The sequence below is a fragment of the Salvia splendens genome, chromosome 15 (genome assembly GCF_004379255.2).
Source record: "Salvia splendens isolate huo1 chromosome 15, SspV2, whole genome shotgun sequence".
NCBI classification, from domain to species: Eukaryota; Viridiplantae; Streptophyta; class Magnoliopsida; order Lamiales; family Lamiaceae; genus Salvia; species Salvia splendens.
The window spans coordinates 18,925,492-18,938,783 of NC_056046.1; the positions used below are offsets into that span (position 1 = coordinate 18,925,492).

The window sequence follows — 13,292 nt, forward strand, 5'->3', positions numbered from 1 at the left end:
ATTTTTTTAATTCATAAAAAAACAAAAATAATACGGAAAAAAGAAAATAAAAATTCAGATTCCTAAAAATATAGCCGTTTTTACTGTATTTTTCAAAAAAAATCTATTTTTAAAAAAAAATTTATTCCAAAATAATCTATAAATACCCACGTTCATCATCCATTCTTTACATCAAATTATCTCTCATTTATACTTCAAATATTTTTTTATTATGAATTTAATTATGTAATTTTTATTTTTTTAAATTTTAAGTAATTTGTAAAAGTATTTCGGATATTTTTAATGCATTTTAATATTGTGGAAATGTTTTTAGTAATTGAAGTATTTAAATTGAATAATAGAATGGTGAGACCCTTGGCCTTGAGCATTGTAACACCCCGAAATTTTTGCGACTTATTTATTTTTAATTAATGTGGATGTTGAATAAAAATTTCTTTTGTGGAAATTGAGTCTCTATGTGTTTGAGTTAATTATGTGAAATTAGTTGTTGTGAGTTATGTGAGTTAATGTGATTAAGTTTCCAATGTATAAATTAAGTGGGATCATGCATAATCATTCTAGACATTTTATTTAAAATTTTCGGCCCTCATATTTATTGGAAATAATACTTTCTTTCTTGGATTTAATTAATTGCTTTGGGATATTTATCCAAATTAAATCCAATTCAAATCTTTCCTTATGGAACTTTCCATAAATTTCGAACCCTAGCCTTTTTCCTTGTGAAATTTTCGAAACCCTTCTAATTATTAGGAGATGGATTTGTTTTGTGGATTTAATTAATTCTTTGTGTTAATCTTTCTTAATTAAATCCAACCATATCTTACCATATCTTGCCAAATCTCTCCATATGCTATTTTTATTAGGATTTGATTCTTTCTATAAATTAAAAGAACCCTAACCCCAGTCCTCATATTTTCGCCTCCCTCTTTTCCTCCCTCTCCTTCCAAACATTTTTTCCCTCTCTTTATCCTCTCCAAAAATCCTCCATTCATCCTTGTTCTTGCATCCGTTGGAGTTGATTTTCAAGAGTTTCCGACGAATCGCATCAATTCTTGTTTCTACCGATTCGTTTTTATCAAGAAAGGTATATTTGATTCACTTTCCCTCAATCTTTCTATTTAATCCTTGTTCCTGAATCCTACATGCACATAGATCGCAAAATTAATCGGTGGAAATTTGTGTTTGCATGAGAACTTTGATGAATATGCGATTTTGGATGAGTGTATGTGAAGTTTGATTTGAATCCTTGGTGAATGATGTGAGTTTATGTGCAAACATGATTATGAGAATCTTTTTAAGCATGATTGTGTGTTATAAACATGAAAAATTTGTATTTGGATGAATGAAGAAGAAACCCTAAATTCGAATTTGTGAGCCTGAAATATGTGACATTCAAACAGCGGGTTCTGATGTGTAATTGGCCTATCAAACGATCGAATTTTGACATGCAATTTTTACTGAGTAAACTTCAAGGTGTGTTCTATGTTGTGTGTAAATTTCAGCCCCTTTTGATGAAAAATGAATTTTTAATAAATTTTTGAAGTTGACTGCGCAATTCTGCCAGAAACTTGTATTCTCGCCCAGAAGATTTCGTATTCTGTTTGACCAACCAAATGACCTCCGTTTTATGTGATTCTTGAACTAGATGAAAATTTGAAGTGTCTTCTGTGTTTTGTGAAAATTTCAGCCTCATTGAACATCGGATGAACTTTTGGTAAATATTTTTATTGAACTGCGCAGTACTACCAGAATTTTTATGTTCCGATCAAAGAGTTTCATAAATGTTTTGACTGATCAAACGACATGATTTAAGTGTGAAATTTTAACTGGATGAACTTGAATGTGTCTACTGTGTTGTGACCAAATTTTAACTTCATATGAGGTCGGGGCGATGTTTGGTGATTTTTACAAATCAACCGCGCAGTTCTGCCAGTTTTGTTGTTAGGTGAAGATATCACTTGTTGCTAAGTTTTAATGAATTATATGATACATGTATGATTTAGGAATGTATCTTATGAAGTGATTATGTGTGATACGTTGATAAATATTATGGCATGTTCTTTCTTATGTTGATGAATGTTGGGATGAGTGAATAAAGAGAACGATGAAAGGAACGTTAGGGCATGCATGATAATTGTTGTGATGAAAGGCTGATTGTGTTGTGATGTTGGCAAGGGTTATTGTGTGTACGTGAGCACAAGGAACGAAGGTTGCTTTTGAGTTGTGATTGTATGATATAAGCAAGCGAGGTGGGCTTTTCTACCCTACATTATTTGTGGGCTTTCTTTAACTAAACTCTTTTATTTTTCCAAAGTATGATTGTGGAGCTATAAGGGTGGTTTAAAGTGTTATGTCATGCTATGATTGTTTTGATGTTGAGATTGTTGCCTGATGCCTAGTTCGTTTGAGCTTGCTCCGTTAGGCTATAGGGCTATACTGAGATTGTGCTTGATGCCTAGTTCGTTTGAGCTTGCTCCGTTAGGCTATAGAGCTATGTTGAGATTGTGCTTGATGCCTAGTTTGTGAGTTCGCTCCATTAGGCTATAGGGCTATGATAAACGAATTCGGGTCTGAGTAGGGCCGCAAACCCTATCAGGCTGTGTACACAGGAAAGATCGGGAGCCGTCCTTGCAAGTCGGCCAGTCTCGTGGGCGAATAGTGTGGCCACACTTTCGTCGCACTATGGTAAGAGGATGTGAATGATTGATTGTTGAGAAAGTGGGGAGATTGTTTTGCCTGGCCAGGCTATGAAACTGTTTTGGTGATTCTCGTGATATTTTCTTTCAAATAAACATAAAACTCGAGTTCACTATGGTATGGATGACATAACTTTTATCAAATATTTTGGCGTGTGTCCACTGAGTATATCAAGTACTCAGCCTTGCATATGTTTTCTTTATGTGCAGGTTGAGCGGGATGTTGCGGCGGATGTTGAGTTGAGCCTTAAGAAATTTAGGATGCGTCGTGTCTTCATACATAGGCGTCTCCCTTTGACTCTCTTGAATACTTGTTTTTCCGCTGCCGTGTTTGAAATTACTTTCTTTTTGAAGTTAATTGGGTTTTCCATATTTGCGTCCCCTTTTCTTCCCCGCTCCTTAGTCCCTCCCCTCGTCACGTTTTCCCCGTCTTCACTATCCTTAGTAAGGGCGGTCGTGACAAGCATGCTCTTGCGAAAGAACATGGGTGTGGATATTGTGCTTTTGGGGAAGAGCATGTAGTAAAAAAAGTGAACAGATATGGGTCCGGACCCACATCTGATAGAAATCCATGGGAATAATTGATTGATATCAAATAATATTATTTCCTAGAATAAGTTGATACAATTTCCATATATAGTGACCAATTATTCCTATATAATTGAGGATGTAAATCATTGTAAAGTATCAAGCAATATACGAACCTTTCTACTCCCTATTCTCTGTGTTCCCAATGTCGATCAATACGAGTTCAGCCTCTCTCGATTACCATCTCTAAGATGGTATCAGAGCGGGTCGCTGATTGTGGGTCATATTTAACTGACCCAACAGTATATCTGGGCTGAAACCGAAAAAAATGACGGACCTAGCAGTATAACTGGACTGAAAATTTGGGCCAGTGGTCCAACTGATCGAAAAAAAGATTGGGCCGATTGTCCAATCGATCATAAAAAAGTCCAACCCCTCCAAGATTCACCTTGAATGGTTTGAGGGAGGGTGTTGGCAATTGAAACATAAAAATGAATATAATAATATCCCACATCGGTGTATACAAAAAGCTTAATCCATTATATAAGTCTCATGGGTCTCTCCTCTTATCACCAATTGATTTTAAGATGGAATCCATAGATTTCTATCAACATCCATGTTGTTGCGGAAAAGTATGGACGTGGATGTTCTTATAGTAGTTGCTTTTCTCTACTTCGACTTATTACAATGTACAGGATTAGTTTTTGCAACCGATATATTTATGATATTTTAGGTACTAGTAATCGGTATACAAGAAAAACAGTATTGTTATTTTATGCTAGCATCTAATCTTGATGCGCCAAAAACGATATTACCCCACAAGAGATTTTCTGAACAAGGAAATTTCAAAATTATAACAGTGGGATTTGCAAAAATACGTGAAAATCATAAGTATGGTACATTATATTATTATAAAGTTAAATAATTAAACAATTCAAGATTTATCAAACGTCATTATTATTCATTTATTCTATGTCATATTTTTATATTATTACTCCCTCCATTCAGGTTAAGATGACACATTTGTTGGTTGATACTAGATTTTAGGAGTTTAATTAATGCAATTAATTAGAGAGAAAGAGTGGAGATATGTATAAAGAGATAAGAGAATTAAATATTTATTTGAAAAGAGAAAAAAAGTGATTGGGTGTACTAATTTGAGATAGAAAATTATCAAAAATAGAAATATGTTATCTAGTTTGAAATAAACTAAAAAAGAAAATATGTATCTTAGTTGAGACTATCAAATAATGAAGTTTGTGTAAAACGAAAACTATATCATTTGTTTAATTTACTTTATCCACTATATTAGAAAAAAATGGATTGTATTTAAAATTAGTTCGAAATTAAATACTGCTAGTATTTATTAATTGAAATTTGAACTTTCCGAAAATTTGTAATTGGGTCAAAATTTAAAGGGATATTGAACCCTAATATCATGCAACTTTCAAAAAATTAATTTTTCCCATGAACTTTGAAATTGACAAATAATATCACAAACTTTACACCTTTACACTGAGTTTGTTATTTTCCATCAATGAAAAAAATCCGCCTAAAGTTCGTGATAATAAACTCAGGGTAAAGTTCGTGATATTATTTGCCAATTTCAAAGTTCGTGGGAAAAAATAACTCTTTGAAAGTTAGATGATGGAGTATTAATATTTAGGTACCAATATCCAAAATTTAAATTAGATCAAACTCCAATTAGAAGAAGGTGTTGGATAAATATTAAATTCGGCACGATGAATATCCACTTCTACAAGCAAAGCCTTCTTCTCCCGCAATTCAGCAAAAGGGGGCAAATTGAAAGACGTTTCAGTTCACAGAATCGCGGATTTCAATCATCGCAATCATCATTGAAGCCGAAAAATCAGGTGAATTTGAAGCAATTGCCATTACGCAGATTAAAGGGGGAATATGCAGAGAAACAGACGGAGGTGTGAGAGCACTGCAATGGTTTCTATCATCCTCGATCTCCGGCCCGGCGGCGGACTTGGTCCGTTCACTCTCGGTAAGTTTCGATTTTGCGATTTCTTGGAGGATATTTGTGTTGAAATCGTGTCTTCAATTGAAAGGGAATGATGCTAGGGTTTTTTTAGAGGGAAATTTGACTACTGTGGGGTATAACTGAAATTTGACTGATTATTTGTTTGATGGTGTGAGGTGATTCATGATTGGAGGTTCTTATTGAACTGTAGTTGCCATATGGTTAAAATTGATTATGAGAGATTACTGTTGATTTGTTAGTTGCTAATTAGGTTTGTGGTGAGGCTTTTCTTGGTTACAAGTGACGATATTGTATTTGATTTTATATGTTTTTGTAGGGATGCCGATATGCGAAGCTTTTGCTCAGATAGAACAACAGCCTAATATCTACGATGTTGTTCATGTCAAGTACTATGATGAGGTTCGTCTTTGTATGTTTTTGTTTAGATAGGTGGATGCTAAATTTCTGTTTCTGGTTATGGCAATTGTGGATACAGTTCTGGTGATCATTTTGTTTTTGTTTATTTTGTTTTCATTATTTTCTGTGTGCTTACACTCTCTAATCAAAGTGGGTTTTCACATCTAATGTGGTAGCATAGTTGAGTGACTAGAGTGTATCCATATCTTGTCTCGCGTGAAATCAATTAAAAGGTTCTCTGCTGTAAAATAGGATGATATTGCATTACAAGCTAAATGAGACATGATTTGGAAAACTCCAAATGACTGACAATACGAAATGTATTGTTGGAATATCAATTGTATTGTTGGAATATCAATAGGCGTATAAGACATTTCATCTAGTAGTACTTTTTTTCGAAAAGACATTCATCTACTTTTATTATTTCTATTTGTGTGCAGGAGCCGCTAAAACTTGACATTGTTATTAGCTTTCCTGACCATGGGTTTCATCTTAGGTTCGATCCTTGGTCTCAGGTATTTTCTCCTTAAGATCACATGGTTATATCTCTACAAGCTGATTCGCTTAATGAAGTCGAATCCCTTGCTCAAATAGAAAAGTTATTTGTGCTTTTGAAGGAAGTACGTAAATAAAAACATGAAATATATGTCTGCTGATGTTCTATGAAGCTTATATTTATTTCTGCCTTCCTGTATTACAGCGCCTGCGTCTTATTGAAATCTTTGATATCAAGCGGCTGCAAATGCGGTATGCCACTTCATTAATTGGGTAAGTTCGTATGCTTCCAATTTTGAAGTTTTGTTTCATCTGCAATTGCAGTTCTGATGTGTGTCTTCACTTGTAGAGGAACATCTACTCTAGCAACTTTTGTTGCCGTGTATGCTCTTTTCGGGCCAACATATCCTGGAATTTATGACAAAGACCGGGGCGTGTACACTCTATTTTACCCAGTATGGTTGTGTAACATATGTTACTATTTCTAAACCTTTTTGTCTGCAAATTATATGACTAAGTGGTCTTTGCTGGCATTTTGCAGGGATTATCCTTTGCGTTTCCAATTCCATCACAGTATGCACAGTGCTGTAATGACCGAGAAGGTTATTCTTATTAATATCTGATTTTTGTATTAATTTTTTTTTCATTGCGTCGAGCTTAGTACACCTTTCTTTTGTCTTTAACAGCTGAGCTCCCACTGGAGTTTCCTGATGGAACAACCCCGGTTACTTGCCGTGTCTCAGTTTATGACTCTTCCACAGACCGTAAAGTTGGTGTTGGATCTTCAATGATGAAGGCCTGCGTTCCTCCATTAGCAGCTGGCAGCCTCTACATGGAAGAAGTTGTAGTGAAGGTAGTATTTTTTTCTTATAATCAATGTGAAGTTGTGAATGAAGTTGCAAAACTGTAACTATATTTTTCACTTATTATGATGGACAACATTATTTCTCCCGAAGGTCATTTAATTGGCATGCTTTAATTATTCACACTAATATATTGTTCTATTAGCATTCTAGGAGCATGGGTTGGGTCATGAGACCTTGCTTATAGACTATATTTTACTTCATGGTGATGTCAGGTGTTTTGTCATTAAAACTGTAAATAATGTATTGCTTCTTGTAATCTTCTCCCAAAATTTGGTAATGGTTGGTCTCCAACTGCTTGTATAGTTAAATTGATTGCTACTAATATGCTATTCATGATGCTGTAATCAAAAGGACAAAACGTATACCTAAATGGCAGAATGCAGTATTAATTAGCTGCTAATGTGGATGAAAATGTTGATTTCCCCGGCCTTGTTATTTCAATTGATAGATGGTGGATTTAGTATTTATCACTATGCTGCTTTCTATATTTATATTTTACAGGCCATGTTTGTTCTCCCACCATGTAAATGGTGCCTAGAACCTTAATGTCGATGTTCTTTGGCTGATATTACATGTGAAAAATCACTAAACCTTGCATTTCTCTGTAGTGCTATTTGTTTAATTGAGCCATGTACTAAACTACAAATCCACTCATTGAGTCATTGTCATATCTTTACTATATTGACATCTTAAATAGTGGTGTCAGACTACGAGCATCCTCATGCAATTAGAATTGGAATAAGTAATACATGCTATTACATTATTGACCTTTTCTGTCATCTTAATTTTTGGTAAACAGTTAGGGGAAGAACTGTGGTTTACAGTTGGTGGTCAACATATATCTTTTGGTGCATCACCACAGGTACTGAAACTCGACATGGAATTTGCTTCATGCTGCTATTGTTCGAATCTGCTGTATTATTTTGCTGCTACTATATTTGTTCCTCTCTTGCTTTATTACTAGCTTTTAAAGAAAAACTTTGCATTTTCCAAAGTTTTCTGGTACTTTGATGATAAACTTAATTGTCACCTAGTTGAGGGATGTGTTGAATTTAAATAAGTGCAAAGGTAAGATGGTATTGCTAGTTATATGAACTTGCTTGGTTCAGTTGATTGCTTCACATTTTTATCTTAAATTTTCATTATACTTGGTGATCAGGGTATACTTCTGGTTAATAAATAAATAGTGATATTTCATGTATGGTCAGTTAATGATTATTTCATATACAGGATGTCTGGACTGAATTGGGCTGCCCCTGTGGGATTCATCAGAAACAGGTATTGCCTAGTGTATGGTCTCTCTTTCCGGTACATGAGTGTGTGTTAATTGCCAATACCTAATTTTGTTGGCTTTCTGGTTCTTGTAACATGGGATTGATGATTTTGAGCAACATAGGTGGACCAAATGGTAATCCATTCTGCTTCTGATCCGAAGCCAAGAACCACCCTCTGTGGTGATTACTTCTACAATTATTTTACACGTGGCTTGGACATTTTATTTGATGGACAGGTCTTGTCTTATTTCTTACAATAAAACCAGTCACTCTGATTGTTCTTGAGTTCATTAATAGGATGATAAATTGATTTTGATGTACCTGCAGACTCATAAAATTAAAAAGTTTGTTCTGCATACCAACTATCCCGGGCATTCCGATTTTAACTCATACATGAAGTGCAACTTTGTGATATATGGTTCTGACTGTAAGTATTCCAAATTTTCTCTTGATATCAACCTGCAGTAGCAGTAACACGTAGACTGAGTATTTTTTATTTGTTTTTATATAGCAGATGATGGGTCATTTCATCAGGATGTGAATAACACCTCTAAATGTGTCATTACGCCTAGCACAAAGTGGGAGCAAGTTAAGGTGTTATGCTTTCTGAGTATTTATTTATACATGAACTTCTATTTTTCTAAACAAGTCGTCTTTTAGGTTTTAATTCAGATGTCTAGATTGAGCAATCCGTATTCTTGTATTTCCACCATAGTTTCAAAGGAATAACAGACATCTTTTTGCAGGAAATTCTTGGAGACAGCGGGCGAGCTGCCATCCAAACACAAGGGTCCACCAGCAATCCTTTTGGATCTACATTTGTGTATGGATACCCAAATATCGCCTTCGAGGTTCTGCATTTTTGCGCTCATTTGTATCATTCATAACTCTTTATCTTCTGGCGACTCCTATTTTTTCTAATCACAGCATAACCCAATGTTCACAGGTCATGAAAAATGGCTACATTGCAACTGTAACTCTCTTCCAGTCTTAGTTTCGTCAGGCTGGTGTACGTCCTATGAGCTCTCTCTCAGTGCCTAATATTTATAAAACTTTATTTTTTCTCAAACAAAAATGCAGATCATCATGATTATTGAATCCTACAGAGCAAATCAACACATATAATTTTAACCTTCTGGTCGCATCAATGCTTTCGCTTTGCCGCTGGTGCTGTTTCTCAACTCACAGTCGAAACTTGTGGTGGTGTTTCTGCAGGAACATGTTGCTGTATAGTGGAATGGTGATCGGGTGCGTCGGTCTTCTCCTGTACATAAATTTCAATGCTCGGATATATCCTCAACATGTATATCATGGAGTAGTTGGTAAAATGTGTCTGGTATATTAACCTCTCATATGAACCAATTGTTTGTATTGAATGTTTTTACAAATTGGCAAAAATAGAGGTTGCTGTTATGCTGAAAATGATATAGGTGTTATATTCCAGTTGATATTTTGGAAAGTGGTGGCTCTTACAAAAGCAAGTTATATTTAATGAATAGAAATCCCTGAACTAACTTAACAAGATTTTTTTCCTAAATGCTTTGACGTTTTAACTATATATGATTATTGTCCTTGTTGAGGGCAATCAATCAACGGTTCCTATCTTTTTGGCACCTTTATTGCTTGAAAAATTATATGGAGAGGGACAAGAAATGTTGTCATGTTGCTTTGATTTTTAGGCAGACTTATCACCAACACACATTTCTAAACTGTGTGGAGAGTTTGGTGAGATGATGCGTGCTATTGCTACCCCTCATCACTGTAATGGAGTATCATTTTATTTTTGACGTCACATGTTACAGTATTTTAATTACATTCATTTTAAACTACTTATTACTACATTTGTGATGTTATGGTTATTTTGGGATTAAATAACTTCATTGTCATATTCATCTTTGTCCATGAAAAATAATCTTGATAGTAGATAACACGAATTTTAACGTAAAATTAGTAAAATAAGAGAGATAGAAAAAGTGAATAAAATATTTGTAAATAGAAAATGTCATATGAGACAGAGTCTCACTTTGTTAGAAAGAAATTTAGAACATGACAATTTGGAGGTATATTTTAGATTTCCGACAACACGTATGGATGACGAATAGCCTTTTAATCTATAGCAATTTCGACAATCATACATTCATTATTTCCTAAAGAAGAGAAAATTGGTTTTCAAATGATGAGGTCAAAATTGCTTATTGAAACATTTAATGAGTTTTACCAATATTGAAAAGTGGATCAAATTTACTTTGAGATAATTTTGATGCATCATTTTGTTCGTACTTGATTAATTATATGCTAATTAAACCATCCGTATTTAATAAAACAAAACACCATTTTTCAATCAATCAATCAAACCAAACAAAGCATAGCCTCAAATGACAAAATTACCGAAATTGTTTTTGGGTCACACATTGAATAATCCAAGTTATAGTAAAATCTCAAATAACTTGTGGTGCACTTGTCTAGATATCACAAATTAATTTATTTTTTGAAACACTAAATAGTTCTTGCTCGAAACAATCTAAAAACCACAAATTAATTTAATTTTTGAAACACAAAAATGTTTTGAATTTCCACGTCAGAAAGTTATCACTCCACGTGTCAGGAGACAAGTGGCCACTGCATGATGGCCTCAAAACTGATATCTCCCAAGAACTATATATATGGTGCATTTGTCTTAAAATCAGTGCAGTGTTAGAAAATTTGTGGGAGGGAGTGAGCTTCAAAGGGATAATATTATCATCATAGTAATCTCAAGAGAGAAACAATGGCTTCTGCTTCCCTCCTCAAGTCATCTCCGGTTCTCGACAAATCGGAGTTTGTGAAGGGGCAGACTCTCCTCCGCCAGCACTCCGTCTCCGTCCGCTGCCACCCCTCCGCCCTCTCCGTCTGCGCCTCCTACGCCGATGAGCTTGTTAAAACTGCAGTATGTTTATGTTTTCATCATTTCTTAGATATTGTCACGTTATAATAAAACTAATTTCCGGTCCTGAATACATAACTTTCAGTTCTGTATATTAAAATAACACAAAGATGTAAGTATATTATCAGTCTTGCGTTGATATACTTATATCTTTGTGTTGATAATATTAACGTACAAAATTTAAAAAAGTTCTGGGTTCTGAATTGAAAATTAATTAGTATTTGATCATAACTCTATACCATGCCACCTAAACCATTGTCTCACTTATACTACTATAACTCTCCTTTTTTTTCTAGTTTCCATCATATAATTATGGTTCCTCATTAATTAAGGTTAATCTGAGTATCAATTCTTTTTTATTAATGTTTATCATGAATATGAGAGAATTTAGTATAGTTAAACGTGGAGAATTTCTATGTTAACTAATTTAACTGTCACTGATGATATATAGAAAACTGTTGCCTCTCCGGGGCGTGGAATCCTAGCGATGGACGAGTCGAACGCTACCTGCGGGAAGCGTCTGGCTTCGATTGGCCTGGAAAACACCGAGGCCAACCGCCAAGCCTACCGAACGCTGCTTGTCACAGCTCCGGGGCTTGGACAGTACATCTCCGGTGCTATCTTGTTCGAGGAGACTTTGTACCAATCCACCGTTGAAGGGAAAAAGATCGTCGACATCCTAGTCGAGCAGAACATCGTGCCCGGGATCAAAGTCGACAAGGTCAATTTGGTCATTTTACAAACTTTATGATCTTATTGACTATGTTTTGTTGACTAGAATTGTTGTTCCTATTTTCATGGTGTAGGGTCTTGTTCCCCTTGCGGGCTCGAACAACGAGTCATGGTGCCAGGGATTGGACGGTCTAGCCTCCCGCTCAGCGGCTTACTACGAGCAGGGAGCCAGATTTGCCAAATGGTGAGTTTGAAGTCTTTTCTTGCACAATGTGACTTTTCTAAGGGAGGGAGAGGCATGTTGAGTTAGTTAGTTAGTAAGTTTGACATGTGTCTTATCTGCAGGAGGACCGTTGTGAGCATTCCTAACGGCCCTTCTGCACTGGCAGTGAAGGAGGCCGCGTGGGGCCTTGCTAGATATGCTGCTATCTCGCAGGTACAGTCAACTATCTCGTATATTTTTCTTGTGTTGTTGAGACCAATTTTTTAAGTTAGTCCCTCATTAGTTGCTCGTTTCTCGATGTTTTAGGACAACGGTTTGGTCCCAATTGTGGAGCCAGAGATCTTGCTTGATGGTGAACATTCAATTGAAAGAACATTCGAGGTTGCTCAACAAGTGTGGGCTGAGGTTTTCTTCTACTTAGCCGAAAACAATGTCTTATTCGAGGGAATCCTGTTGAAACCTAGCATGGTCACCCCCGGAGCTGAAAGCAAAGACAAGGCCAAACCGGAGAAGGTTGCAGACCTCACTCTCACGCTCCTCAAGAGGAGAATCCCTCCATCCGTCCCCGGAATCATGGTAAACCGAGCCTTCTAATTTACGAACATCTATTGTTATGGTAAAAAAAAGGCAGGAGAAGCTCTAACCTTAGTTTGTTCTTGATTTCATTAGTTCTTGTCTGGAGGACAATCTGAGGTCGAGGCCACGCTCAACTTGAACGCAATGAACCAAGCCCCGAACCCATGGCACGTGTCCTTCTCTTATGCACGAGCCCTTCAGAACACATGCCTGAAGACATGGGGAGGAAGGCCCGAGAACGTGAAGGCAGCTCAAGACGCTCTCCTCCTCAGAGCAAAGTCGAACTCACTTGCCCAGCTTGGAAAGTACACCGGAGAGGGCGAGTCCGAGGAGGCCAAGAAGGAATTGTTCGTTAAAGGATACAGTTACTAAGCTGTCCAGTTGAATGCTTGATCAAAACAATGGGGAAAGTATCACCAAATGTTTGATTCTAGCTTATGATGTTTGGCCATAGCCCTAGTACAATACTTTCTGTTGTTTGTAATTTTGATTTGTATGATCACACTCTGGATTTGTGGGAGCTTTTTCAGTTAATTAATCATGTTTCAATAGCTCGAATTTAATGAATATCAAAACTGCTTCATTATCAAATTTGAATTTAATCGGACATATTCAAGATCCTCAAGACTACTATT

The 13,292-nt window shown here is 35.8% G+C and overlaps 2 protein-coding genes across 3 annotated transcripts; both read left to right on the top strand.

Moving 5' to 3' along the window:
- The first annotated feature begins 4,944 nt into the window (after positions 1 to 4,944).
- On the top strand, positions 4,945 to 9,685 carry LOC121768891 (PHAF1 protein At3g51130-like). 2 transcript variants are annotated; one of them, XM_042165496.1, is made up of 15 exons: positions 4,945 to 5,235; positions 5,549 to 5,631; positions 6,069 to 6,143; positions 6,329 to 6,396; positions 6,473 to 6,578; positions 6,665 to 6,725; positions 6,810 to 6,976; positions 7,789 to 7,851; positions 8,220 to 8,267; positions 8,386 to 8,499; positions 8,591 to 8,690; positions 8,775 to 8,857; positions 9,010 to 9,114; positions 9,210 to 9,272; positions 9,479 to 9,685. In XM_042165496.1, the coding sequence occupies exons 1-14, from the start codon at positions 5,142 to 5,144 to the stop codon at positions 9,255 to 9,257; spliced, it is 1,215 nt and encodes a 404-aa protein (XP_042021430.1). In that variant the 5' UTR covers positions 4,945 to 5,141; the 3' UTR covers positions 9,258 to 9,272; positions 9,479 to 9,685. The 2 variants fall into 2 exon arrangements, with proteins under 2 accessions (XP_042021430.1, XP_042021431.1); XM_042165497.1 differs by having other exon boundaries at positions 8,778 to 8,857.
- Positions 9,686 to 10,942: 1,257 nt separating this feature from the next.
- LOC121767195 (fructose-bisphosphate aldolase 1, chloroplastic-like) lies at positions 10,943 to 13,208 on the top strand. Its single transcript, XM_042163410.1, has 6 exons — positions 10,943 to 11,189; positions 11,638 to 11,907; positions 11,993 to 12,102; positions 12,204 to 12,294; positions 12,388 to 12,657; positions 12,751 to 13,208. The coding sequence occupies exons 1-6, from the start codon at positions 11,031 to 11,033 to the stop codon at positions 13,027 to 13,029; spliced, it is 1,179 nt and encodes a 392-aa protein (XP_042019344.1). The 5' UTR covers positions 10,943 to 11,030; the 3' UTR covers positions 13,030 to 13,208.
- Positions 13,209 to 13,292: the final 84 nt, after the last annotated feature.